This window comes from Mauremys mutica, chromosome 15, assembly GCF_020497125.1.
Source record: "Mauremys mutica isolate MM-2020 ecotype Southern chromosome 15, ASM2049712v1, whole genome shotgun sequence".
Classification (NCBI taxonomy): Eukaryota; Metazoa; Chordata; order Testudines; family Geoemydidae; genus Mauremys; species Mauremys mutica.
The window spans coordinates 5,170,276-5,195,187 of record NC_059086.1 but is presented as its reverse complement, the minus strand read 5'-3'; the positions used below and the strand labels follow the sequence as shown (position 1 = coordinate 5,195,187).

The 24,912-nt window shown below is 51.3% G+C and overlaps 1 protein-coding gene across 1 annotated transcript; it reads right to left on the bottom strand.

Annotated features, from left to right (window-relative positions):
• Positions 1 to 7,358: 7,358 nt before the first annotated feature.
• On the bottom strand, positions 7,359 to 24,699 carry LOC123349952 (phospholipase A2 inhibitor gamma subunit B-like). The gene is made up of 6 exons (XM_044988274.1): positions 24,576 to 24,699; positions 19,604 to 19,761; positions 18,935 to 19,051; positions 15,592 to 15,744; positions 8,847 to 8,987; positions 7,359 to 7,845 (listed from the first exon to the last, which is right to left on the bottom strand). Exons 1-6 carry the CDS (start codon positions 24,641 to 24,643, stop codon positions 7,502 to 7,504), a joined length of 981 nt encoding a protein of 326 aa, XP_044844209.1. The 5' UTR covers positions 24,644 to 24,699; the 3' UTR covers positions 7,359 to 7,501.
• Positions 24,700 to 24,912: the final 213 nt, after the last annotated feature.

The following is a 24,912-nucleotide window of genomic DNA, read 5'->3' as shown; positions in this document are numbered from 1 at the left end:
GACCCTTCCGGCCCCAGCTGCAGCGCACCTACCCTAACTCTCGACCACAGCAAGACTTCACTAGTGGCCGTGGTAATAGGAGGAGACAATCTGGACCTCAATCAGGCCAGAATCAGGGCCCCCCAAAACCATCAGCGGGGCCCAAACAAAACTTTTGAAGGTGCTTGAGGACGGAGCACCAGTCTCCTTGCAGGATCCTTTCCCACCTTTCTTCAACCACCTCTCCTATTTCCTCCCTGCGTGGTCCCGCATAACGTCAGATCACTGAGTCCTATGCACGGTGGAAACTGGATACCGTCTTCAATTTGTTTCGCCCCCCACTTCCCACCCTCCCTCCCCGTCCCTCTTCAGGGACCTCTCTAACGAGCAACTCATCTTACAGGAGGTACAGGCGCTCCTGGCTACCAGAGCAGTAGAAGAGGTCCCGAAGGATTTGAGGGGCAGGGGGTTTTACTCTCATTACTTCCTAATCCCCAAGGCAAAGGCGGGTCTACAGCCCATCCTGGACCTGCGCGGACTCAACAAATTCATGGTAAAGTTGAAATTCTGCATGGTTTCCCTGGGGACCATTATCCCTTCCCTGGATCCTGGAGACTAGTACATCACCCTCAACATGAAGGACATGTACTTCCACATAGCGATTTACCTGCCGCACAGGCGATTCCTTCGCTTTGTGGTCAACCAGCAGCATTTCCAATTTACTGTCCTTCCCTTCGGCCTGTCCACAGCGCCAAGAGTCTTCACAAAATGTGTGGCTGGCGTAGTGGCCTCGCTCCGCCGACATCGGATACAAGTATTTCTGTACCTCGATGACTGGCTTATTCGAGGTTCCTCCGAGCTGCAGGTGCGGTCTCATGTTCGTTTAGTCATGAGCTTGTTCAAGCTACTCGGCCTGCTGCTCAGCACTGAATAGTCCACTCTGGAACCTACACAGAGAATAGACTTTATTGGGGCAATCCTAGACTCAAATCTTGCCAGGGCGTGCTTACCGCAGGCCCGCTTCTAGTCCATGATGACCATCATTCATGGCCTCCAAAACTTCCCGACCTCGACAGCACGCACGTGCCTCGCTCTTCTGGGCCACATGGCCTCGTGCACTTTCGTGACCAGAAATGCCAGACTACGCATCCGTCCACTTCAGATCTGGCTCTCATCAGCAGGGCCGGCTCCAGACCCCAGCGCGCCAAGCAGGCGCGTGGGGCGGCATTGTCCTGGCAGGGCGGCATTTGGCTCCGGCGGACCTTCCGCAGTTATGCCTGCGGGAGGTCCACCGGAGCCCCGGGACGAGCGGACCTGCCGCAGGCATGACTGCGGAGGGTCCCCTCTTCCCGTGGCTCTGCTTGAGCTCCCGCAGGCATGACTGCGGCGGGTGCGCTGGTCCCGCGGCTCGGATGGAGCTCCCGCAGGCATGCCTGCGGATGCTCCACCGGAGCCACGGGACCACGGGACCGTCCGCAGGCACTTCTGCCCCGGCTGCTTGGGGCGGCAGAATTTCTAGAGCCGCCCCTGCTCATCAGTGTACCATACAGGCCGAGACAGCTTGGACACAATTCTCACTGTGCCAACGGAGGTCTTAGCCTCTCTGGGTTGGTGGCTAAACCCCACCTTGGTTTGCGGGGGGATGCTATTACATGCCCCACAGCCCTCTCTAGCCCTGAACACGTATGCGTCATCTCTGGGCTGGGGCGCTCACCTTGTGGGACTTCGCACACAAGGTCTTTGGTCTACACAAGAAATAACCCTACACATCAACATAAGGGAACTGAGAGCAGTACACCTCTCGTCAGGTATTCCACGAACACCTTCAAGGCTGTTGTGTCACAGTCTTCACAGACAACACTTTACATCAACAAGCAAGGTGGAGCACGGTCATCCCTCCTCTGTCAGGAGGCCATACATCTCTGGGAATTTTGCATAGCTCACTCAATCGACTTGGTGGCATTGTTTCTCCCAGGAGTCCAGAACATCTTGGCAGATCGCCTCAGCAGGTCCTTACTAGCTCACGAATGGTCGATTTGCCCGGACGTTATCCACTCTGTTTTCCAGAAGTGGGGGTTTCTCTCACAAGAATCGGAAGTGCCAGGTGTTCTGCTCTCTCCAGGGACGCTGCCCGGGCTCCCTGTCGGACGCATTCCTGATAACATGGAAAGACCACCTGCTTTATGCCTTTCCTCCATTCCCACTTGTCCACAAAGTCCTTTTCAAGTTACACAGGGACAAGGCCCGCTTAATCTTGATCACTCCGGCGTGGCCCAGGCAGCACTGGTACACCACACTCCTCGATCTGTCGGTGACCAAACCAATTCCTCTACCATTGTGGCTGGATCTGATCACTCAGGAACACGGCAGGCTCCACCATCCAGACCTACAGTCCCTCCATCTCACAGCATGGATGCTGCATGGTTAACTCAGTCCGAGCTGCGTTGCTCCAGTTCAGTCAGCAAGTACTCTTGGGTAGCAGAAAGCCCCCCACGAGATCCACATACCTGGCCAAATGGAAGTGCTTCTCCTGCTGGTGTGCCCAGAACGATGCTGTTCCTCTGGAGGTGCCAGTGCCCACCATCCTAGAGTATCTCTGGTCCCTGAAACAGCAAGGCCTAGCTGTCTCATCCATCAGGGTACACCTAGCAGCGGTTTCCACCCTGGCAAGAATGGGCGCTCAGTCTTCTCCAATCCTATGGTCAGCAGGTTTCTCAAGGGTTTGGAACGTCTGTACCCGCAAGTTCATCATCTGGCCCCTACGTGGGACCTCAATCTGGTCCTATCTAGGCTCATGGGTGCCCCCTTTGAACCGATGGCCACTTGCTCTCTTCTCTACCTTTCCTGGAAAACAGCTTTCCTCATCGCTATTACATCGGTGAGGCGCTTGTCGAAACTTCGGGCCCTCACAGTGGACCCACCGTATATGGTGTTCCATAAGGATAAGGTACAGCTGCGACCACACGCCGCCTTCCTCCCTAAGGAGGTGGCTGCTTTCCATGTCAACCAAGACATCTTCCTCCCGGTCTTCTTTCTGAAGCCGCAAGCTTCGCGATGAGAGCAACAGCTGCATTCTCTAGATGTTCATAGGGCTCTCGCCTTTTACATCGACCGAACAAAACCTTTTAGAAAAACATCCCAGCTGTTTGTAGCGGTGGCAGACCGGATGAAGGGCCTCCCAGCCTACTCACAGCGAATCTCGTCTTGGGTTACGTCATGCATCCGTGCGTGCTATGACTTGGCTCACATCCCAACTACCCGCCTCACTGCCCATTCTACTCGGGCTCAAGCTTCGTCCGCCGCCTTTCTGGCCCATGTGCCCATACAGGAGATCTGTAGGGCAGCGACTTGGTCATCTGTGCACACCTTCGCTTCCCACTATGCCATAGTGCAGCAGTCCAGGGATGATGCGGCATTTGGTTCAGCAGTCCTTCACTCTGCGCCATCTCACTCCGACCCCACTACCTAGGTACGGCTTGGAAGTCACCTAATTGGAATCGACATGAGCAAGCACTCGAAGAAAAGATGGTTACTCACTTTTGTAACTGTTGTTACTTCTGTTATTTGTTCTAAAAATATCTCATCCACCTCCTCCTGATTAATCAATAAATAAATAATAATAGTATCTACTGTGTCAACTACAGGGAACAAATCCTTCTGCTTGAGGCTTTTTACCCAACAAACTTCAATTCATGTCTACCACCCCCAGTCTTGCTTGATGACTTACCTAGTGAACAGGATTTTAAAGAAAGTCTATAGGCACCAGATGTCACAGACTGTTCCTATTTGGGGAAAGTCTGTTTCAGGAAAATGCTGATAAGAGCTTCTCTCTTTGATAGCTATCAGTGTTTTTCACGATAGCAATTCCCTGCTAGTGTCTTATTACCAATGATGTGCAAAAATGACAACAATTTTGAAAAATGTTCCCCTCCTCCCCACTTCCTCATAATTAGTTTTCCCAGTTTTGTTCCAGGGCCAGAAATTTCACAAATTCTTGCATAATGGCTGATTTGACACGGAAATCTCATACCTTTCAGTGTAAAAACTGATCTCTGTCCAAACTGAATTTGGAACACTTTGAGGGTTTTTTTGTTTTTGTTTTTTCTCTGAAATGAGATTTGTTTCTTTTGAAATTAGTCCCGTTGATGAGTCAGAAAAACTGAGACATTTTACAGGCTTTTTAAACAAAAAAAAAATTGGCCTGTTTTGGAGAATTCACAATTAACTGCAGAAACCTCAAAACCTGAGGGTTACAAGAGTTATTGCAAACATTTTGAATGGTCCTAATCTAACATTTCTTGGTTCTTTCTTGGCATCTTATCATTAGCTAATAGCTAGACTAATTTTTTGCAGGGTTGTCTGGATGACACGGTTGCTCTGAGGTCCCTTCCAGTCCTGTGTTCCTAAGGATGTTTCTCAGCTTCTGACTGATCCAGTCCAGTCTAACTTGGACTCACATGCTAATACAGACCATAAAATATGCAGGCAGACATCTCATTCGTTCATCATAACAATCTCTAGCTCTTATTAATCCATGGATCTGAAAGCACTTTATGACGGAAGATCAGTCTCATTATTCCCATTTTAGAGGTGAGGAATCTAAGCCACAGAGCTGCAAAGTGACTTGCCCAAGGGCACTCAGTAGGCCGGGGCAAAGCTGGGAATAGAAGCCAGTTCTACAGAGTCCCACTCCAGTGCACTAGCCACTAGACCACACTGCCTCCCTCAGTAGGGCCCACATTATGAAAAGTGGTCTTTGATTCTCAGCACTTCCGTTTCTGGCCATCAGTAACCAGTGACGTTTGGTCTCCAGCTCAAATAGCACCCCTCTTTTATATCCAGTCCCACTATCATTGGCTTATCCACAAGTCTCTCACTCTACCCTGTATGACTTTCATTCACTTAGTCCTATCTTTCAGCTAATCTGTTTCTCAGCAACCTTCCCCAACTTGGTTGGGTGGCGTGGTCTGATGGGACATCTCTGTTAAGCAGCATTCAAACAGAGAGACAGGCAGAAATAGAAAGCATAGGACGGGGACGGGGCAAGATGATCTGTAAAGAGAAACATGATGAGTCAGGAGCAGAGGCGCTGCTATTCCTGTTTATATTTTTTTCTGTCCCTTGGATTCTGGCTGCTAATAAACACTGAATCCTTTGTGGGACTTGTTTATAGCACAAAATTTACCGGAAAAACTATACAGATACGATTACAACCCTAAAGCTGTGCCAGTGTAATTCCCCGTGTGGAATTCCTAAATCCCAAAAAAGTTATGTCTACACTTCGAGTTGGAGTGGTGATTGCCAGCTCAAGGAGACATACCCATGCTCGAGCTTATCAAGCTAGCATGCTAAAAATAAAGTGTAAGCAGCTGGAGGGGCTAACCACCCTGAGTATGTATCCATCCAAGACACTAGGCATGTACTACAGGCACTTAGCCCCTCCCACTACTTGCACTGTCACAGGGACACTGTTTTTAGCATGCTAGTTCGATCAGAGCTAGCGCAGGCATGTCTCCTCGAGCTGGAATTTACACCTCCAGCTCCACATGTAGACATGCCCTAGATCCTGAAAGAGTGTGTCCACGAGGGCAGTTACAGCAGCATAGATCTAATGTACAATCATACCAGTAGAGCTCTACTGGTAAATGTCTCTGTGCAAACCGGGGCGGCTCCAGGCACCAGCGTACCAAGCGTGTGAGGGTCGCTGTGAGGGCGGCAGGCAGGCGGCTTTTGGCAGCATGCCTGCGGGAGGTCTGCCAGTCCCACGGGTTTCGGCGGCAATTCGGCGGTGGGTACGCCAATGGCACAACACCGGCGGACCTCCCGCAGGCATGCCGCCAAATCTGCGTGACCAGCGGCCCTCCCGCAGGCGTGCCGCCAAAAGCCGCCTGTCTGCCGTGTTTGGGGCAGCAAAAAACATAGAGCCGCCCCTGGTGCAGACAAGCTCTCCTTCCCTTGTGTTTCTCTTTCACGCAGGAAACAGGCAGAGACAAAACACCATAAACCACTTACGTGACAGTTTCCCTGTCACCAAAAAAAGGCATATGCCTGTGTCCAAGCCTGGACAGGCATTGCATCTGGTTAGCAGGTGTGAAGGGGTCCACTCACTTCAGATGTACCTCCGTGTAGCTGGGTCTGGGAATTAACTCTTACCCCGCCTGGCACCCCTTTCCATTGGCCGTTCACGCTGTGCCCCCCCTCCCAACACAGGGTGCTCCTTCTTCATGCCTCAACCCTCCAGCCAGATCACTATGTGGTCCCCTCCTTCTAGGGTAACAAAGTCCCACTGGGCAAACTGTCCAAATGCTGCTGCGCTTCAGGCAGTGTGGGGAAACCGCAGATCCCCATTTCGTCACAGATATTTTTAGTAAAAGTCACGCACAGGTTTTTTGCCTGTGACCTGAACGTGACTTTTACTAAAAATATCCATGACAAAATCTTAGTTTTGTGGGAACATTTTCAAAATAATTTTTAAAAGGGAGATTTCATTTTTTTCTTAACATTTTTTACCAAAAAAAAATCTTAATCAGAGCTTTTCTGCTTTCAAAAAAATTTCAAAACGGACATGTTTTGGTGTTCTTGCATGCTTCCCTTTTTCCATTTTGCTGCTGAAAAAAAATAAGAAAACAGGAGACACTCCCTGGAATTTGGGGGCTTCATTCCCAAAACATGGAAAGTTTAAAAAACAAACAAAATTTTCAGTTTTTTAAAAGAAGACCAACTTCCAAATAAATTCAACCAGCTCTATTCACGGTGTTTGTTACGCAGCAGCTGATTGTTCCTGGCATAGGCACTGACTTTTATTTTTCTGTGGGAAAATATTCCACCCCTGCTCCGCCCCCTCCCCGAGGCCCTACCCTCGCTCCGCCCCCTCCCCTGAGGCCCTACCCTTGCTCCGCCGCTTGTTGCCCTGCCTGCTCCGCCTCCTCCCCTGAGGCCCCTGCCACTCTCCCCCAAGCACCTCCCTCAGCCACCAAACAGCTGATTGGCAGCAGCATGGAACAGTTGTAGCTGGTGAGTGCTGAGCACCCACTATTTTTTTTCTGTGGCTGCTGGAGCTCCAGAGCACTCACGGAGTCAGGGCCTATGCTTCCTGGCATGGGAATATTTCCCAGGGCAGAAATCCTCCTTCCCCCTTAATCTATTTGCTTCTCCTCATCTGTCTAATTATGCTTCTCCCCCTGCCCCCCGCCTGCTTCTGTTGCTTAGAGGGGACTAAGTGGGAAAATCAAGGGCTTTTTGTTACCACAGAGAAAAGCCCCATGTGCCTAACACATGAGCTAATAGACTGCCACCTTAGGTCCCCCTTCAGGAAGCTACTTAATTTTTCCTGTCAAAATAATTCAGCCAGTTCCAGAGTTTTTTGATCTCCAGTTTGTTTTATTCAGTGCAACAAAATAAAGGGGAAACAAATCCGTCCAGAAAGTGAGAGTCTCTGGAATGGAAAAGCAGCAGCTGAGAAGGACAAATGCAAGCTGAACAGTGTTATTTAGTGCAGTGTCGCTGGTGCATAGTGTGGGGATCAGGAGAACAGCTTCAACAGGAATAACCCTGTGAGGACTGGGAGGAGGAGAAGCCCAGATGGTCCTGGAGTCGTGCCAGCCGCAAAAGGGGCTGGACCCCTAGTTTGGCTGGCTGCACTGGAGGCTGGTCCCTTAGCTGTGCCACTTGCACCCGGGGCTGGTCCCTTAGCTGTGCCACTTGCACCCGGGGCTGGTCCCTTAGTTGGTTCAGACCTGCCAGGGGCTGGCATGCATGTGGCTGTGGTTATCTTTACTTTGTCTCCGAAGCGCCTTGAATCTCCTTTCAATTGGGTGCAGGCGGATTCAGTGGCACAACCCTTCAAGGTGGCCTGTAAATCTGCCCCTGGAAAAAGCAGCAGCTGGTCAGTGTCAAGGGAGTCTTGTCTCCTTCTGTCGCCATTACCCATAAATCCACAGCTCCTGCCCTTCTAAACCACAACAGCCTCAGCTTCCTCCTCTGCTCTGTTCCCTGAAGTTCCATCTAGGCCTCCCCTTTGCTCCATTCCCCAGAGCTGCATGTAAGCTCTCCATGGCCGTCACTTCTTTGTCTGCTCTGCTTCCCCCTTCTCATCTAGGCCCCAACAGCCTCCCCTCCTCGGCTCTGATGCAGGCTCACTGTGTGCCCTTGGACAAATCTCTGGGACCCCAGATCTAAAACCCACTGACGACACCCATTCACTTCAGTGGGCTTTGTATTATTCCCACTCTTCATTGAGCAACAAAACAATTCACAGCTGGTGGCAGGGAGTGGGTGCTCTAAGAAGAGAGGCCTTGTGCTAATTAAGGGACTGGGCTGGGACTCAGAATGTCTGGAGTCAATTCTTGGCTCTGCCACAGACTCCCTGATTGGCCTTGGGCACATCACTTAGGCGCAGATTTTTCAGAGGAGTGTAACATAGATGGCGGTTTAATTTTAATGGGATCTGAGTCCCTAACGCCCCAAACTCCTTTGAAGATCCCTGCCTTAAATCTGTCCGTGCCTCAGTTTCCTCATCTGTACAATGGAGATAATAATCCTTCCTTTACTATTTAGATGGTAAAATCTGTGCAACGGTGAATGGCTGTGTCTGTGCAGTGCCTGGCACAATGGGGAACCCTCCCAATCTCAATCAGGGTCTGTGTAGCGCCTAGCATTACAGGGCCCCAATAGAAAGAGATCTAGTCCAAGGGAAAACAGACACAGAGGCTTGCCTGACGTCACATAATAGGCCAGTTGCTGTCTGATATTAGAACCCAGGTGTCTGGAGTCCAAGCCCAATCCCTTATCTACCAGACCATAGGTGTCGTCTGAGAGGAAATAATAAGAAAGCAAATAGCATAATAGAATAAATAAATTCAAATTACCTATTGTTATGCTTCCGGTTACTGCGATGCATTGGGTCTCAGATCCAGTGCAAGCTAAGGTCTCGTCGCTGCATGGAAAGTTAAACACAGAAGAGCAGGCAGGGCAGTGCTGACCATTTGGGATTGTACTTGCTGGGGGCACTGTGAAGAAGCAGAACAAATGCAGTCAACTTGGCCAAAATAGGCTTCAGGACAGAGAGAGCAGGTTAGGGTTGAACAGCTCAACCCCACATCCCACATACAGGAGCTCAGGAGACACTGGAGGTAGCAAGGTTAGTGACATCAGTTTGCAGCACAGACCAATTGAACCATGCCCCATGTGGAATCAGCTGCAGTTTGTGGCAGTCTAGAGCCACATTCACTTAATTCCACCTCTTCCCCTAGGGACCCAGTGCTATTCACTGCTGCGCCCCCCTGCAGGCAGCAGAACTGTTCTTTTTCGAGTGATTGCTCATATGCATTCCAGTTAGGTGTGTGCGCGCCGCGTGCACTCTTGTCGGAAGATTTTTACCCTAGCAACACTCGGTGGGTCGGCTGGGCGCCCCCTGGAGTGGCGCCGCTATAGCGCCAGATATATACCATTGCCGACCCATCCGCCCCTCAGTTCCTTCTTACCGCCCGTGACGGTTGTTGGAACGGTGGAGTGCGGCATCGCTGTCCTCCACAACCCTAGCTTCTCGCTCTTATCTCTAGCTTATCGTGTATATAGTTCAACTTTAGTGTAGTTATAGTTAGTTTTACTAGTTTAGTTGTAGTTAGTGTTTGTAGTCCACCGGGGGATTGGGGGAGTAGCCCCTTTTCCCCTGACCCGGTGCGGGCTCATGCCCAAGGCACCGGGGTTTAAACCGTGCTCGGTCTGCCAGAAGCCGATGCCGGTGGGAGACCCTCATGAATCTTGCCTGAAGTGCTTAGGAGAGTCTCACCTTCCTGATAAGTGTCGAATTTGTAAATCGTTCAAGCCAAGAACAAAGAAGGAGCGGGACTTTCGCTTAAAGCAGCTCCTAATGGAATCGGCACTTAGCCCTGCGGCGCCGGCACCGACCGCCCAGCAGTCTACATCAGTGAGGAGTGCACCTTCGGCACCAGCTCACTCCGGTACCGAGATCCGGAACCGACATCAGCCGGCACCGGCTCCCCGGCACCGATCCCTTTCTCCCTCTGGGAAACGTCGTGCTGCGCCGGCCACATCCTCTAGAAAGGAGCATGCACCCAGGCCCACAGGCCGGACCCCGGTACCTGCGCCAGCACCATCAACTCCGGCACCGCAGCTCCAAGCTCCTCCTAGCACGGCACCGTCAATTCCGGCACCGCAAGGGCCGTTGAGTCCAGTACCACACAGCTCCCCGGTTCACACTGCGGTTGAGCTAGCTCTCCCTTCAACTCCCAAGACATTCTCAACGGCAAGAGAGCTAATTGCGCTAACGGAGTCGACACAGCTTCAACCCCCGGCACCGCCGGTGTGGGTCGTCAAGTCAGTTGGCAAGCCAGCCATTATGAGGCCCCCTTCCCCTGACCACCAAGAGAGGCGTCACTCCAGATCCCGATCTCGGAGACGTTCCCACTCACACCGGTCCCGATCCCGGCACCGCTCGCAGTCCCGGTACCGCTCTCCATCACGGTACCGGTCGTACTCGCGGAGACGCTCACGATCCCGGTCTATGGACAGACACTATCGGCACTGGTCCATCTCTCGGTACCGTTCTCGGTACCGTACGTCCCGCAGCCGTTCTCACCACAGAGACTCGAGATCCCGGTCGACCTCCCGGCACCGGCACGGTAGATGGTCCCGATCTCAGTCCCGGCACCGACAGGACCGGTACCGTTCTTTGGTACCACCCAGGGACCGAACGGCTGAATCGGCGGCACCGTCCCAGGGTCTCTCAGCACCGCCATGGCCTTCGAGGCACCCGTCCATCTCATCCCACGCCGGCAGTGCTTCCTACCAGCAGTCCGAGGCACAAGGCCAAGAGCAAGGCCCTCCTCAATGGGCTTTCTGGACTCCGTGGGCATACCACGAGGCGCAAGGTGCCCCATTCGCAACTCAGCGTTCAGGTCCCTCTGATCATAGAGCCCTCAAAGCCACGGTCAGCCGGCCTCCTCCCACGGGCACAGACGAGGAGCCACTTGTCTCTGCGGAACCCGAAGTTCCTCCTGACGCAGAAGGAGCTCCGCCGCTCACTGACCCACCACAGGACCCCTTGGTACCGGGCCTCTCCTCCTCCTCCTCGCCTGATGAGGCAGTAGCAGGAACATCCTCCTCGGGTCCTCCTCCCATTGACCTTCGGGCTCATCAGGACTTGTTACGGAGAGTAGCTCAAAACATGAACCTACCGGTCGAGGAGGTGGCTGAAATAGAGGACCCAGTGGTGGACATTCTGACGGCGGATGCTCCCCTTCGAGTGGCCCTCCCGTTCATCCGTACTATACAAAACAATGCTGATACCATCTGGCAGTCCCCAGCCTCTATTACACCTACGGCTCGGGGAGTGGAAAGGAAATACATGGTCCCGTCGAAGGGCTATGAATATCTATATACCCACCCAACTCCCTGCTCACTGGTGGTACAATCTGTTAATGAATGGGAACGGCATGGCCAGCAGGCGCCGGCTCCTAAGGCTAAGGAGGCAAGGCGCATGGACCTCCTAGGCCGTAAGATATACTCGGCTGGCGGCCTTCAGCTTAGGGTGGCCAACCAGAAGGCCCTCCTAAGCCGTTACAACTGTAATACATGGGTGTCTGTAGGCAAGTTCACTGAACTCCTACCACAAGACTCCCGCACGGAATTTACGACCCTTTTAGAAGAGGGTAAAAAAGTAGCCAGAACTGCCCTCCAGGCCTCCCTGGATTCAGCAGACTCGGCAGCCAGAACTCTTGCCTCGGGGATAACGATGAGGCGCATATCTTGGCTCCAAGCTTTGGGTCTCCCACCTGAATTGCAGCAGACGATTCAGGATCTACCCTTTGACGGTCAGGGTCTCTTTTCAGAGAAAACCGACCCAAGACTGCAAAGCCTCAAGGACAACCGCATTATAATGCGCTCATTGGGCATGCACACTCTGGTAACCCAACGTAGATCCTTCAGGCCCCAGCCGTACCGCCCCTATAATCAACCCAGGCCACGACGAGACACCAGACGTCGTGGCAGGGTGAACCGGTGGAGACAATCTGGCAACCAGGGAAACCAAACTCAAGCGCCCCCAAAACCATCTTCGGGGACAAAGCAAAACTTTTGATGGAATGCCCGAGGACGACCCACCAGTTTCCCTACCGGATCCTTCACCCTCCTTTTCCAACTGTCTCTCCCATTTCCTCCCTGCCTGGTCCCAGATAACCTCTGACAGCTGGGTCCTCCACACGGTGGAAGCGGGATACCACCTCCAATTTGTTTCACCCCCTCCTTCCCATCCTCCCTATCCGTCCCTCTTCAGGGACCCCCTCTCACGAGCAATTCCTCTTGCAAGAGGTCCATACACTCTTGAGTCTGGGTGCTGTAGAGGAGGTACCGGAGGGCATGAGGGACAGGGGTTTTTATTCCCGCTACTTTTTAATCCCCAAGGCAAAAGAAGGTCTACAACCAATCCTAGACCTGCGAGAACTCAACAGATTTATGGTAAAACTCAAGTTCCGCATGGTAACTCTGGGGACCATTATCCCATCCCTGGATCCGGGAGATTGGTATGCTGCCCTCGATATGAAGGATGCGTACTTCCACATTGCCATTTACCCGCCACACAGATGCTATCTTGGTTTTGTCGTCAACCACCAGCACTACCAGTTCACGGTGCTCCCCTTCAGCCTGTCTACGGCCCCGAGAGTCTTCACCAAATGCATGGCAGTAGTCGCTGCCACCATCCGCCGTCGTCGAATACACGTCTACCCGTACCTCGACGATTGGCTCATTCGAGGGACTTCCCAGCTGCAGGTATCCCAACACCTGCATGTAGTCACAGACCTCTTCGGGAGGCTAGGCCTTATGGTCAACGTCGAAAAGTCTACTCTGACTCCAACGCAGAGGATAGAATTTATTGGAGCAGTTCTGGACTCCAATCTGCCCAGGGCCTGCCTCCCTCTGTCACGTTTTCAGGCACTGTCTTCGATCATTCGAAGTTTCCAATCCTTCCCGACAACGTCGGTGCGCACCTGCCTCGGCCTCCTAGGTCACATGGCGTCATGCACCTTTGTGACCCTGTACGCAAAACTGCGACTTCGGCGCTTTCAAACATGGCTCGCTTCACTATACCATCCACACAGGGACAATATAGACTCGGTGGTCACGATCCCCGGGACAGTCCTCGACTCCCTCACTTGGTGGTTAGACCCCACGGTAGTTTGCGCAGGGATACCATTCCACCCTCCCCAACCCTCCATGGCACTGATCACGGACGCATCATCTCTGGGTTGGGATGCCCACCTCGGGAACCTACACACTCAAGGCCTCTGGTCACCCCAGGAGCTGGCCTTACATATCAACGTGAGAGAGCTAAGGGCAGTCCGCCTAGCGTGCCAGGCGTTTCGAGTCCATCTACAAGGCCGCTGTGTATCCGTGTTCACGGACAACACGACGACAATGTTCTATATAAACAAGCAGGGTGGGGCGCGTTCCTCCCTACTTTGCCAAGAAGCCATCCTCCTCTGGGACTTTTGCATAGCCCACTCTATTCATTTAGTAGCGTCCTTTCTCCCAGGAGTACAGAACACCCTGGCAGATCGCCTCAGCAGGTCATTCCTGTCTCACGAGTGGTCGATCCGTCCCGATGTCATCCATACAGTTTTCCGGAGGTGGGGCTTTCCCCGAGTAGACCTCTTTGCCTCCAGAGAGAACAGGAAATGCCATGTGTTCTGCTTCTACCAGGGACACTCCCCGGGCTCCCTCACAGATGCATTTCTCCTCCCGTGGACAGGACACCTGTTTTACGCCTTTCCGCCATTTCCCCTCATTCACAGAGTGCTGCTCAAGCTCCGGAGGGACAGAGCCAACCTCATTCTCATTGCTCCAGCATGGCCGAGGCAGCATTGGTACACCCTGCTGTTCGACCTATCAGTGGCGGAACCAATTCCCCTACCACTGTAGCCGGACCTCATAACGCAGGACTTCAGCAGGCTTCACCACCCGGACCTGCAGTCCCTCCACCTCACGGCATGGCTCCTGCATGGTTGAGCCAAGCGGAGCGGCGTTGTTCTGCTGCGGTACAGCAGGTGCTTTTGGGGAGCAGGAAACCTTCCACTAGGGCAACTTACCTCGCCAAGTGGAAGTGTTTCTCCCACTGGTGCAATCAGAACAACTTCAATCCTCATCTGGTGTCTATTCCAGCGATATTGGACTACCTTTGGTCCCTCAAGGAGCAGGGCCTAGCAGTCTCCTCTTTAAAGGTGCACCTGGCAGCTATCTCGGCCTTCCGACCAACCGAAGGTGGCCGTTCTATTTTTTCTAACCCGATGGTTTCCAGGTTCCTTAAGGGACTAGAGCAGTTGTACCCACAGGTCCGGCGCCCGGCGCCTACCTGGGACTTAAACTTGGTCTTAGCCAAACTTATGGGGGCCCCTTTCGAGCCTATGGCCACGTGTTCCTTTTTATATCTTTCCTGGAAGACGGCCTTCCTTGTCGCTGTCACTTCGGCGAGGCGAGTCTCAGAACTTCACACCCTGACAGCTGACCCTCCTTATACAATCTTCCACAAAGACAAAGTGCACCTGCGACCACACCCCTCCTTCCTCCCTAAGGTAGTGTCTGCTTTTCATGTAAACCAGGACATCTTCCTCCCTGTTTTCTTCCCGAAACCGCACTCATCGCGCCGGGAACAACAGCTTCATACTTTGCATGTCCATAGGGCTCTCGCATTTTATATAGAGCAGACCAAACCCTTTCGGCATTCGCCCCAGCTCTTTGTAGCTGTAGCAGACCGCATGAGGGGCATGCCAGTCTCTTCCCAGTGGATCTCCTCTTGGGTAACATCCTGCATCAAGACATGCTACAAGCTTGCTCATGTTCAGACTAGCCATCTTACTGCTCACTCTACAAGAGCGCAGGCCTCTTCTGCCGCCTTCCTGGCCCATGTCCCCGTCCAGGAAATCTGTCGGGCGGCTACCTGGTCTTCCGTTCACACCTTTGCTTCACACTACGCATTGGTCCAACAATCCAGAGACGATGCCGCCTTCGGCTCAGCAGTCTTACATTCTGCCACGTCTCACTCCGACCCCACCGCCTAGGTAAGGCTTGGGAATCATCTAACTGGAATGCATATGAGCAATCACTCGAAGAAGAAATGACGGTTTCTCACCGTTGTAACTGTTGTTCTTCGAGATGTGTTGCTCATATCCATTCCAGACCCGCCCTCCTTCCCCACTGTTGGAGTAGCCGGCAAGAAGGAACTGAGGGGCGGATGGGTCGGCAAGGATATATATCTGGCGCTATAGTGGCGCCACTCCAGGGGGCGCCCAGCCGACCCACCGAGTGTTGCTAGGGTAAAAATCTTCCAATGAGCGTGCACGCGGCACGCGCACACCTAACTGGAATGGATATGAGCAACACATCTAGAAGAACAACAGTTACAACGGTGAGTAACTGTCTTTTCTTATGGCTCAGTGTAATTCACTGCAGCACCCCATGCAGGGCAGGAGACTGTTCTCAGGGGCTCATTCCAGAAAAGAGGGGTGCAGGTGGGCAGAGGGGGAGGAGGGGGAATGAAGAGGAAGAATTGGTGTGGGAGTGATATTAGGGTGCGTAGATAGAGAGAGGGATACGTACTTGTAATGGAGGCTGTACTGCAGGCATCCCCCACACAACAGGTGGTGCTCGTCCTTATTGCCATTCCATCCCCAAACCTGGTAACAACAGGGCTGGCTCTGCACTCACTGGATGCCATGCAGGATTTGATTACCTGCTGTATAGCCAATCCCACTGTACAGAAGGAGAAGACCAATGTTTACTCACCAACTCTGCCACCCTATCCCCATGCTCCTCAAAAAGACGTCTGTGTCTTTATCTTTAGCCTACCCAGGCGGAAACTGAAGCATGGAGACTTGCCTGAGGTCACAGAGTCAGTAATAGAACCCTGGAGGCCTGAGTCCTAGCCCACACCCTGCTCCACCCCAGGGCTGGCCTTTGGGAAAATGGCGCCCTGGGTGAACTTGTATTTTGGCACCTCTGGCCCCCGTGGGCACGGTGGCCCCCCCCATTTCCCCTGGCCACCATGGGCTCCCCACCCCCCATCACCTCTCGCCCCCAAGGCTTCCCACTCCAAAGGGGCCCTGCTGCCTCCCCCACGTGCTTAATTGATATTGAAAGAGGAGCTCAGCCCCAGCAAACCTCGGCACAAATTAAGCACTAGCTGGGTAGCTGGAGAGTGGAGGCTGCTAGCTGGGTGCCTAGCTCTGCAGGCCACCACCAGCAGCAGCAAAGTAAGGATGCCATTGTATATGGTGTATTGCCACCCTTACTTTGTGCAGCACTGTACCCCCTTCGCCCAACCCCTGTACCCCTCCTGTGCCCCTAAACCCTGAATCCCCCTCTTGTGCTTTTAAACCCTGCACTATGCCCCCTTTGTCCCTAACCCGTGCACTGTGCCCCCTGAACCCATGTACCCCCATCTTGCACGCCTAACCCTTGCACTGTGCCCTCTTTGCCCCAAACCCATGTACACACCCCATCAGCTCCCCCCTCCTCCCCAGTGCCTCCCATCCATCGGTTGCCCCGTAGATCAGTGTCTCTCTCTCCTTCCCCGCACCTGCTGCCTGCTGCCATCAGCTGTTTTGTGGCGTGCAGGAGGCTGGGAAGGAGGGGGAGGAGTGAGGATGTGGCTCTTGTGGGAGGGGCAGAACTGGGCGGGAAGGGATGGAGTGTGGGCAGGATCTGGGGGAGAGCTGGTGGTCGAGCACCCCCACGCACTTTAGAAAGTCAGCGCCTGTGTTCCCGCCTTCACAGCCTCCTAGTGGGGCATGGAAGAACATTGGGGCAGGGGGTGAGCAGTATATGTGTGTCACTCTTTGCACCCCCATTCCTCTGCTGGGACAAAGCAGGGAGAAATCTGGGCACTTCCCTCCTCCTGTCATAAGAACATAAGAACGGCCATACTGGGTCAGACCAAAGGACCATCTAGCCCAGTATTCTGTCTCTGACTGTGTCCAATGCCAGGTGCCCCACAGGGAATGAACAGAACAGGTCATCATCAACTGATCCATGCCCTGTTGCCTATTCCCAGCTTCTGGCAAACAGAGGCTAGGGACACCATCCCTGCCCATCCTGGATAATAGCCATTGATGGACCTGTCCTCCATGAATTTATTTAGTTCTTTTTGAACCCTGTTATAGTCTTGGCCTTCACAATATCCAGTTAACTATGCGTTGTATGAAAAAATACTTCCTTTTGCTTGTTTTAAACCTGCTGCCTATTAATTTCATATGGTGGCCACTAGTCCTTGTGTTATGAGAAGGAGTAAATAACACTTCCTTATTTACTTTCTCCACACCAGTCATGATTTTATAGACCTCTGTCATATCCCCCCTTAGTCGTCTCTTTTCCAAGCTGAAAAATCCCAGTCTTATTCATCTCTCCTCATACAGCAGCCGTTCCATACCCCTAACCATTTTTGTTGCCCTTTTCTGAATCTTTTCCAAGTCCAATTTATTTTTTTTGAGATGGGGCGATCACATCTGCACGCAGTATTCAAGATGTGGGCGTACCATGGATTTTATAGAGGCTATATGGTATTTTCTGTCCCATTATCTACCCCTTTCTTAATGATTCCCAACTTTCTGTTCGCTTTTTTGACTGCCGCTGCACATTGAGTGGATGTTTTCAGAGAACTATCCACAATGACTCCAAGATCTCCTTCTTGAGTGGTAACAGCTAATTTAGACTCCCATCATTTTATATGTATAGTTGGAATTAAGTTTTCCAATGTGCATTACTCTGCATTTATTAACATTGAATTTCATCAGCCATTTTGTTGCCCAGTCACCCAGTTTTGAGAGATCCTTTTGTAGTGTTTCACTGTGCCTGGAACTTAACTATCTTGAGTAGTTTTGTATCCTCTGCAAATTTTTCCACCTCACCTCACTGTTTATCCCTTTTTCCAGAACATTTATGAATATGTTAAATAGGACTGGGCTCAGTAGAGACCTTTGGGGGACACCACTATTTACCTCTCTCCATTCTGAAAAATGACCATTTATTCCTACCCTTTGTTTCCTATCTTTTAACCAGTTACCAGTCCTTGAGAGAACCTTTCCTTTTATCCCATGATGGCTTATTTTGCTTAAGAGCCTTTGAGGAGGGACCTTGTCAAAGGCTTTCCTAAAATCTCAATACACTATATCCACTGGATCCCCCTTGTCCACATGCTTGTTGACCCCCTCAAAGAATTCTAGTAGATTGGTCAGGCTTGATTTCCCTTTACAAAAATCATGTTGACTCTTCCCCAACAAATTATGTTCATCTATGTGTCTGACAATTTTGTTCTTTACTATAGTTTCCACCAGTTTGGCCATTACTGAAGTCAGGTTTACCGGCCAGTAATTGCCAGGGGCTCCTCTGGAGCCCTTTTTAAAAATGGGCGTCACATTAGCTATCCTCCAGTCATTTGGTACAGAAACTGATTTAAATGACAGATGACAGTTAGTAGTCCTGCAATTTCACATTTGACTTCCTTTAGAACTTGGGTGAATCCCATCAGGTCCTGGAGACTTATTACTGTTTAGTTTATCAATACGTTCCAAAACCTCCTCTAATGACACCTCAATCTGGGACAGTTCCTCAGATTTGTTACCTAAAAAGAATGGCTCAGGTTTGGGAATCTCCCTCACAACCTCTGTGAGTTTGTGGCTCTCCCCTACCAGCCAGCAACACACACCTTTGCACTGCTGCACAGATCACCTCTGACCATAGCACCCTTGGTGGTTGCTCAGCTGGTCTACCTCTGCTCCAACCCACTGGTCCTATTCCCCAAGATGGGAATAGAATCCAGGAAGCCTGATCCCCAGCCTACCTCCTGCTCAAACCCACTAGACCCCATTCTTCACCCAGAACTGGGAATAGAACCGAGTGTTCTCTGGTCACTGGACCATGCTGGTGTGAGATCTGGCTCATTTACTTATTTGGCTTTCAAACAGAGTGATGGCACAGGAATCTTCTCCAGAACTGCAGGTCTTCATGCTGCCCCTGCAGGTCCTGCCAAACTCAGAGCAAACCTCACACTGCAGACAGGCACCTAGAAAAGGAGAAAGAAAATTATTCATGTAGATTTGTCCCTTTCTTACCCCTCACCTTCCCCTGGGTTCTTCAGGAAAGGATCTGGTGCAACCTGCTTTCCGGTGCTGAAGTTTCTCTATTTCACTTCACACACACACCAGCTCTGACCCTGGTCTCAGCTGGCTGCATATTCCCCATTTTTTAAATTTCCTGCAGGAAAATCAGCATTTCCCAACAGGGGATTTTCAAAAGTGGATTTTTCCCACAACATTTCTTGTGGGGGATAACACACCAATTTTCCAGCCATTTGTAAAAAGGAACCAATCAGAACATGTCTTGGAGGACTTAAAGTATCAATATTTCCTCTTATTTCTAGAATACTTCAATGTCAACTCGGGACTTCATAAGGAATCTGTTCTTTTCCCTTCAACATGTCCAGTTGGCCCATTTTTCCCAATACTGGCTTTTTGGTGACATTTATAAACAAATTTATACAAAGGACCAAGTTGGACTCTTGCTACTTTATACAAACTAGAATGCAAGTCCCTGCAGAGAAACAGCGCTGACTCACCCAGACCTAGGAGAGCAAAGAGGATGCAGAGAAAGAAGGGAGCCTTCATGGTGATAGGAGGAGCGTGAATTGGAGCTGGGGTCTCTGATGCAGCAAATTCTCCGTCCAGAGGATTTATACAAGCAGGGGCTGAAGGGAAGTCACAAGAGGAAGTCCACCTTCAAAAAGGAAATAAATTGGATGGTGTGATGTAAGCGTCATTAATAGGGCCCTATGAAATTCACAGTCCATTTTGGTCAGTTTCATGGTCATAGGATTTTTAAAATGGTAAATTTCATTATTTCATCTATTTAAATCTGAAATTTCATGGTATTGTAATTGTAGGGATCCTGACCGAAAAAGGAGTTGTGGGGTGGTCACAAGGTTATTTGGGGGGGAGGGGTGTTGTGGTACTGCTACCCTTATTTCTGCACTGCTGCTGGCAGCGCCACTGTCTTCAGAGCTGGGCAGCTGGAGAGAGGTTGCTGCTGGCTGGGAGCCCAGTTCTGAAGGCAGAGCCATCGCTAGCATCAGTGCAGAAGTAAGGGGGGCATGGTATGGTATTGCCACCCTTAATTTTGCAGTGCTGCTGGTGGGGTGCTGCCTTCAGAGCTGGGTGACCCCCCCCTGCATCTCCCTTTTGAATCAGGACCCCAATTTGGGAAACGCTGGTCTCCCCCATGAAATCTGTATAATATAGGGTAAAAGCACACAAAAGACCAGATTTCACAGGGGGAGACCAGATGTCATGGTCCATGACGTGTTTTTCATGGCTGTGAATTTGGTAGAATTTGGTAGAGCCCTAGTCATTAAACATCAGGTTGAAGGTGCCCAGGAACTATTAGCATTTCCTGTGGTGGGGAACTGCACAGGTTAATGACGGGTTGTGTAAAGCACCCGAAGGTTTTTTCATCTGCCACCTTTACCCTTGTTGCCTTTTAATTTCATAGGGTGCCTGTTTGAGAAGAGAGTGTGAATGCTCATTCTCAGCTCTTGCCCCCTTGCCCTGATCTCAGGCCCATGTACCTGTGCTATGTGCCAAATATGTGTAAGGGGGTATTGGTGTGCTGGGGCAATATTATCTATAATTATTACACTCCCAGTCTTTCTGCACCTCTGCATAGCCCTTTGCTGAAGCACAAGCCAGAGTTCTGTCTTTTGTGAAACCATTTACACAGAGTTCAACTTTAGGGCTATATAGGAGCCCATATAAGAAAAAGACCCAAAAATCAGGACTGTCCCTATAAAATCAGGACATCTGGTCACCCTACCTGGGACTAACCCAGCTATACCTACGCTGCATACAGTTTGTGTACCTAATACAGACCAGGGCCGCCCAGAGGATTCCGGGGGCCCTGGGTCTTCGGCGGTGGGGGGCCCTTCCGTTCCTGGACCCGCCACCGAAGTGCCCCGAAGACCCGCGGCAGGGGCCCCCCCGCCGCCAAATTACCGCCGAAGCGGGACCCGCCGCCGAAGCGCAGCCCGGTCTTCGGCGGTAATTCGGCGGAGGGGGTCCCCGCCGCGGGTCTTCGGGGCACTTCAGCGGCGGGTCCCGGAACGGAAGGGCCCCCTGCCACCGAATTACCGCCGAAGACCGGGCTGAACTTCGGCGGCGGGTCCCGCTCCGTCTTCCCCGCCGGCGAAGACCGGGAGCGGCAGAAGCTCCTGCGCCCGGCCCCACAAGAGTTTGCCGGGCACCCCGGAGCGAGTGAGGGACCCCGCTCCAGGGGCCCCGAAAACCTCTGGTGGGGGCCCCCGTGGGGCTCGGGGCCTGGGGCAAATTGCCCCTCTTGCCCCCCCCCTCTGGGCGGCCCTGATACAGACTTCCTTCCCACTTTGTTCCTCTCATATACATTCAAATACAAGGTTTCAGTATAACATTTCCTGTACTTTAGTACATACATCAAAACACATTCCCCTCTGATGATGATGATGATGACGGAGCGGGACCCGCCGCCGAAGTTCAGCTCGGTCTTCGGCGGTAATTCGGCGGCGGCGGGCCCTTCCGTTCCGGGACCCGCCGCCGAAGTGCCCCGAAGACCCACGGCGGGGCCCCCCTCCGGCAAATTACCGCCGAAGACCGGGCTGCGCTTTGGTGGCGGGTCCCACTTCGGCGGTAATTCGGCGGCGGGGGGCCCCCGCCGCGGGTCTTCAGGGCACTTCGGCGGCGGGTCCCGGAACGGAAGGGCCCCCCACCGCCGAAGACCCCGGGCCCCTGGAATCCTCTGGGCGGCCCTGGCAGACACATCTCCTGGTCCTGAGTTGATCAGCCACAGAGTCTACAAAGCTGTCTTTTATTTATAACTTTCTTCCCCCTGCGCTCTGATTGGCTCCACTCTGTAAGGGTGATTGGGAATGACCTGCTCGGTGAGTTGCACACAATGAAAACTTCCTATAACCACCCCACCCTATTTCTCTATGGTCCTGTGCCCTTCTGGCCAAGTTATCCTGCCTTGCACTAGTATGCATGAGAACCCGACACAGGGTGTGTCTACAATGCAGCTAGGAGCATGCTTCCCAGCATGGGTAGAGAGATGTGCTAGCTCTATTTGAGCTAGTGTGTCCACAGTCATCCACATTTCCTCTATTCTGCTGCTCTTACTTTTTTTGAGCCAAAGTCAAATGCTGCAGTACAGTAAAGCCTGTGGGTTACACACACTCATTCTCAGCAGTCCCTGGTCTCAGTACTGTGTGCCTGTGCCGTGGACTGACCATGCTCTTGGCTCTCCCACAATCTCAATGCAGAAACCAATTTTCCAACTTATCCAACTCTGCATTTAAATTTTAGCACACGTTAAAAATCAAAAGTAGATCATTTGGGGTGGGCCTGCATTTCAGGGATCCCTTGATCAAGTGACCCAAATTTAAATCAAAAGCTCCACTCTGGGCTCTCAACTGGCATAGCAACTATCAAGTCAATCTGCATCAGCATGGGGATTTCAGATTTCATTTTAGGGAGGCTGTGTTTTGGGAACCCTTTAACCAAATTACTCCAAATTTGTACCCCAATGTCTACTCTGGACCCTCAACTAGCATAGCAATTTTCCAGCCAATCCAACTGTGTACATGCATTTTAGAGCACTGTAAAAATTCAAAGGAAGTTGTTTTAGGGAAGCTGTATCTCAGGAACCCACAGTCCAAAATACCCCAAATTCGCTCCACTAAATTGTTGCAAGTGGCACTACTGCAGTAATTCTCAACCTATTTATCATTGGGGTTCCGCATATGTGACCCACAAAGTGTTAGCTGGGCCATAGGTTGAGAATCACAGTGCCCTCCACCTAATCCCGCCCCCAAACTCCTATATTCAGCACCCTCCACCCAGAGACCCTTCCACAGAGTGGGGCCAGAAGCGGAGACCTAGGTATGGGGCAAGGGGCAGGGAGGAGAACCCGACTCTGGACCCCATGGGGACCCCGACCCCTGCCTTGTGGGGCTGGGAAGCAGCCAGGACCCCGTCCTAGGACCAAGCTAAGATCCCAGACCCTGCCAGGTTCCTGGACCCCAATCCGCTGTGCAGGGTTGTGCAGCAGCCAGGGCCAAAACCCCGCGGGACCTCAGAGCCCAGAGACTGCCACACGGCAGCCTGGAGACAACCGCGCGGCAGCCTGGAGACCATCACATGGCAGCCCAGCAGGGAGCGCTTGTTAAATTTAAATGCCCTTTTAGAACCAGTTGTCCCACGGCTTCTAAATTTAACAACCGGTTCTCGCGAACCGGCTGCAGCTCACCACTGGCCCAGAGCCCAGAAACCACCGTGCAGCAGGGCAGCCCAGAGCTTGCAGCCTTTAGCTCACAGCTGAGCTGGGCTGCAGCTGTGTGCTAATTGGGCTCCATGCAGCCTGTGGGCCACAGGTTGAGAACTGTTGCTCTACTGTTATACACATTTTTAGGATAATTGGATAATATATGTAGATTGCTGAACACTTAAAATCAGATTGTAACAAACAGCCTGATGGAACCTTAACTATGGTAGGGCTGCTGCCATCCCAAAAGTAATAATATTTAATGAGTGGCAACTCTTGGTTTAAAGGGGATTTTTTTTCATGAAAAATTTGAAGCCATTTGCATTCTGTTTTTTAATTTTTATTTTTAATTTCATTTTCACACAAAAAATCCTGGAAATGTTTGGGTTTGACATTTTTTGTTTTTCATTTCCCCTCCCACTTTTCAACCCTCTATTTCATTGTGAAATGGGGGGAAATGGAAAGACAACAAAGCAAGGAACAACAAGCAAACATAAAAGGCCCAAACAGACAGTGACTTTTTTTTTGTTTTCCGCTTTTGCGCAGAAAATTGGAGAGTTGGAAACAATTTTTTTCCAACAAAATTTCCCATTTTAAAAAAGTCAATTTTTCATGTAATCATTAACTGATTCTAGTTGAAAGATCCATTGTCAAACAGCTGTGAATCTGTAGAAGAGAATCCCAGAATAAAATAGTGCTGGGGCAACTGACCCTGTCAGGATCATAAGGGAAAGCAAAGCTGACTTACCCCAGGGTTGTGTTCCCAGCTCCGGGCAGGGAGTTGAGTCAAAGGTTGAGAGAAGGGGAGCTTAAGATCCAGGATTCCTGTTTTTCCCCCCTAAAGTCTGGAAGGGGAGTGGTGTCTCAGTGGTTAGAGCAGGGGGCACTGCGAGTCAAGATTCCTAGGTTTTGTTCTCAGTTCTGGTGGCAGGGAGGGGTCTATTGAAATAGAGAAGTGGGGCTGGCAGTCAGGACCCCTGGGTTCCATCCCTTTGCTCAGGATTATGCACAGTATAGCCCTAATTAGTTCATTATATATTCTTAGGATAGTGAGAAGGGGGTCAGGATATATGGGGATAGAGAAATTGACAGCCAGGCCCCACTCTAGTAATTTAAAGAGTCCTGGTTTATAGGATGAAATTTATTTAATCCCATTTGAATACTCCTGATTGGTGCAGGGCTGTGTTAATGGCAATGCAGGTTACACCCCAGGAGAATAAGGCACAGACTGGAAGGGAATCACTTACCCAACACTCCTAAGTCTCCAGTCACTGCAGAGATGGAAAAGAATATTTGTCTGATGGGGATGAGACATGTCAATTTCTCAGTTACAGGGTGCTCTCTCTCTCTCCCTTTATATCAGGATTGGATGCTGACTGGTTGCATAACAGGCCCTTTCCACCTTCTATATATGTTTTATTTTTTCCTACTTTGGCAGTTTCTGTTCCCCTGCCTTGCCCTACAATGACTGCTGCCAAAATTTCATGACTAAAGAGGAAGTTGAAAAATCCCCTTTTCGCATTTGCTCCTCCTTGCAGGGAAATTAAGAGACTAACATGGATTCTATAGTGACAAGGTCCAAGA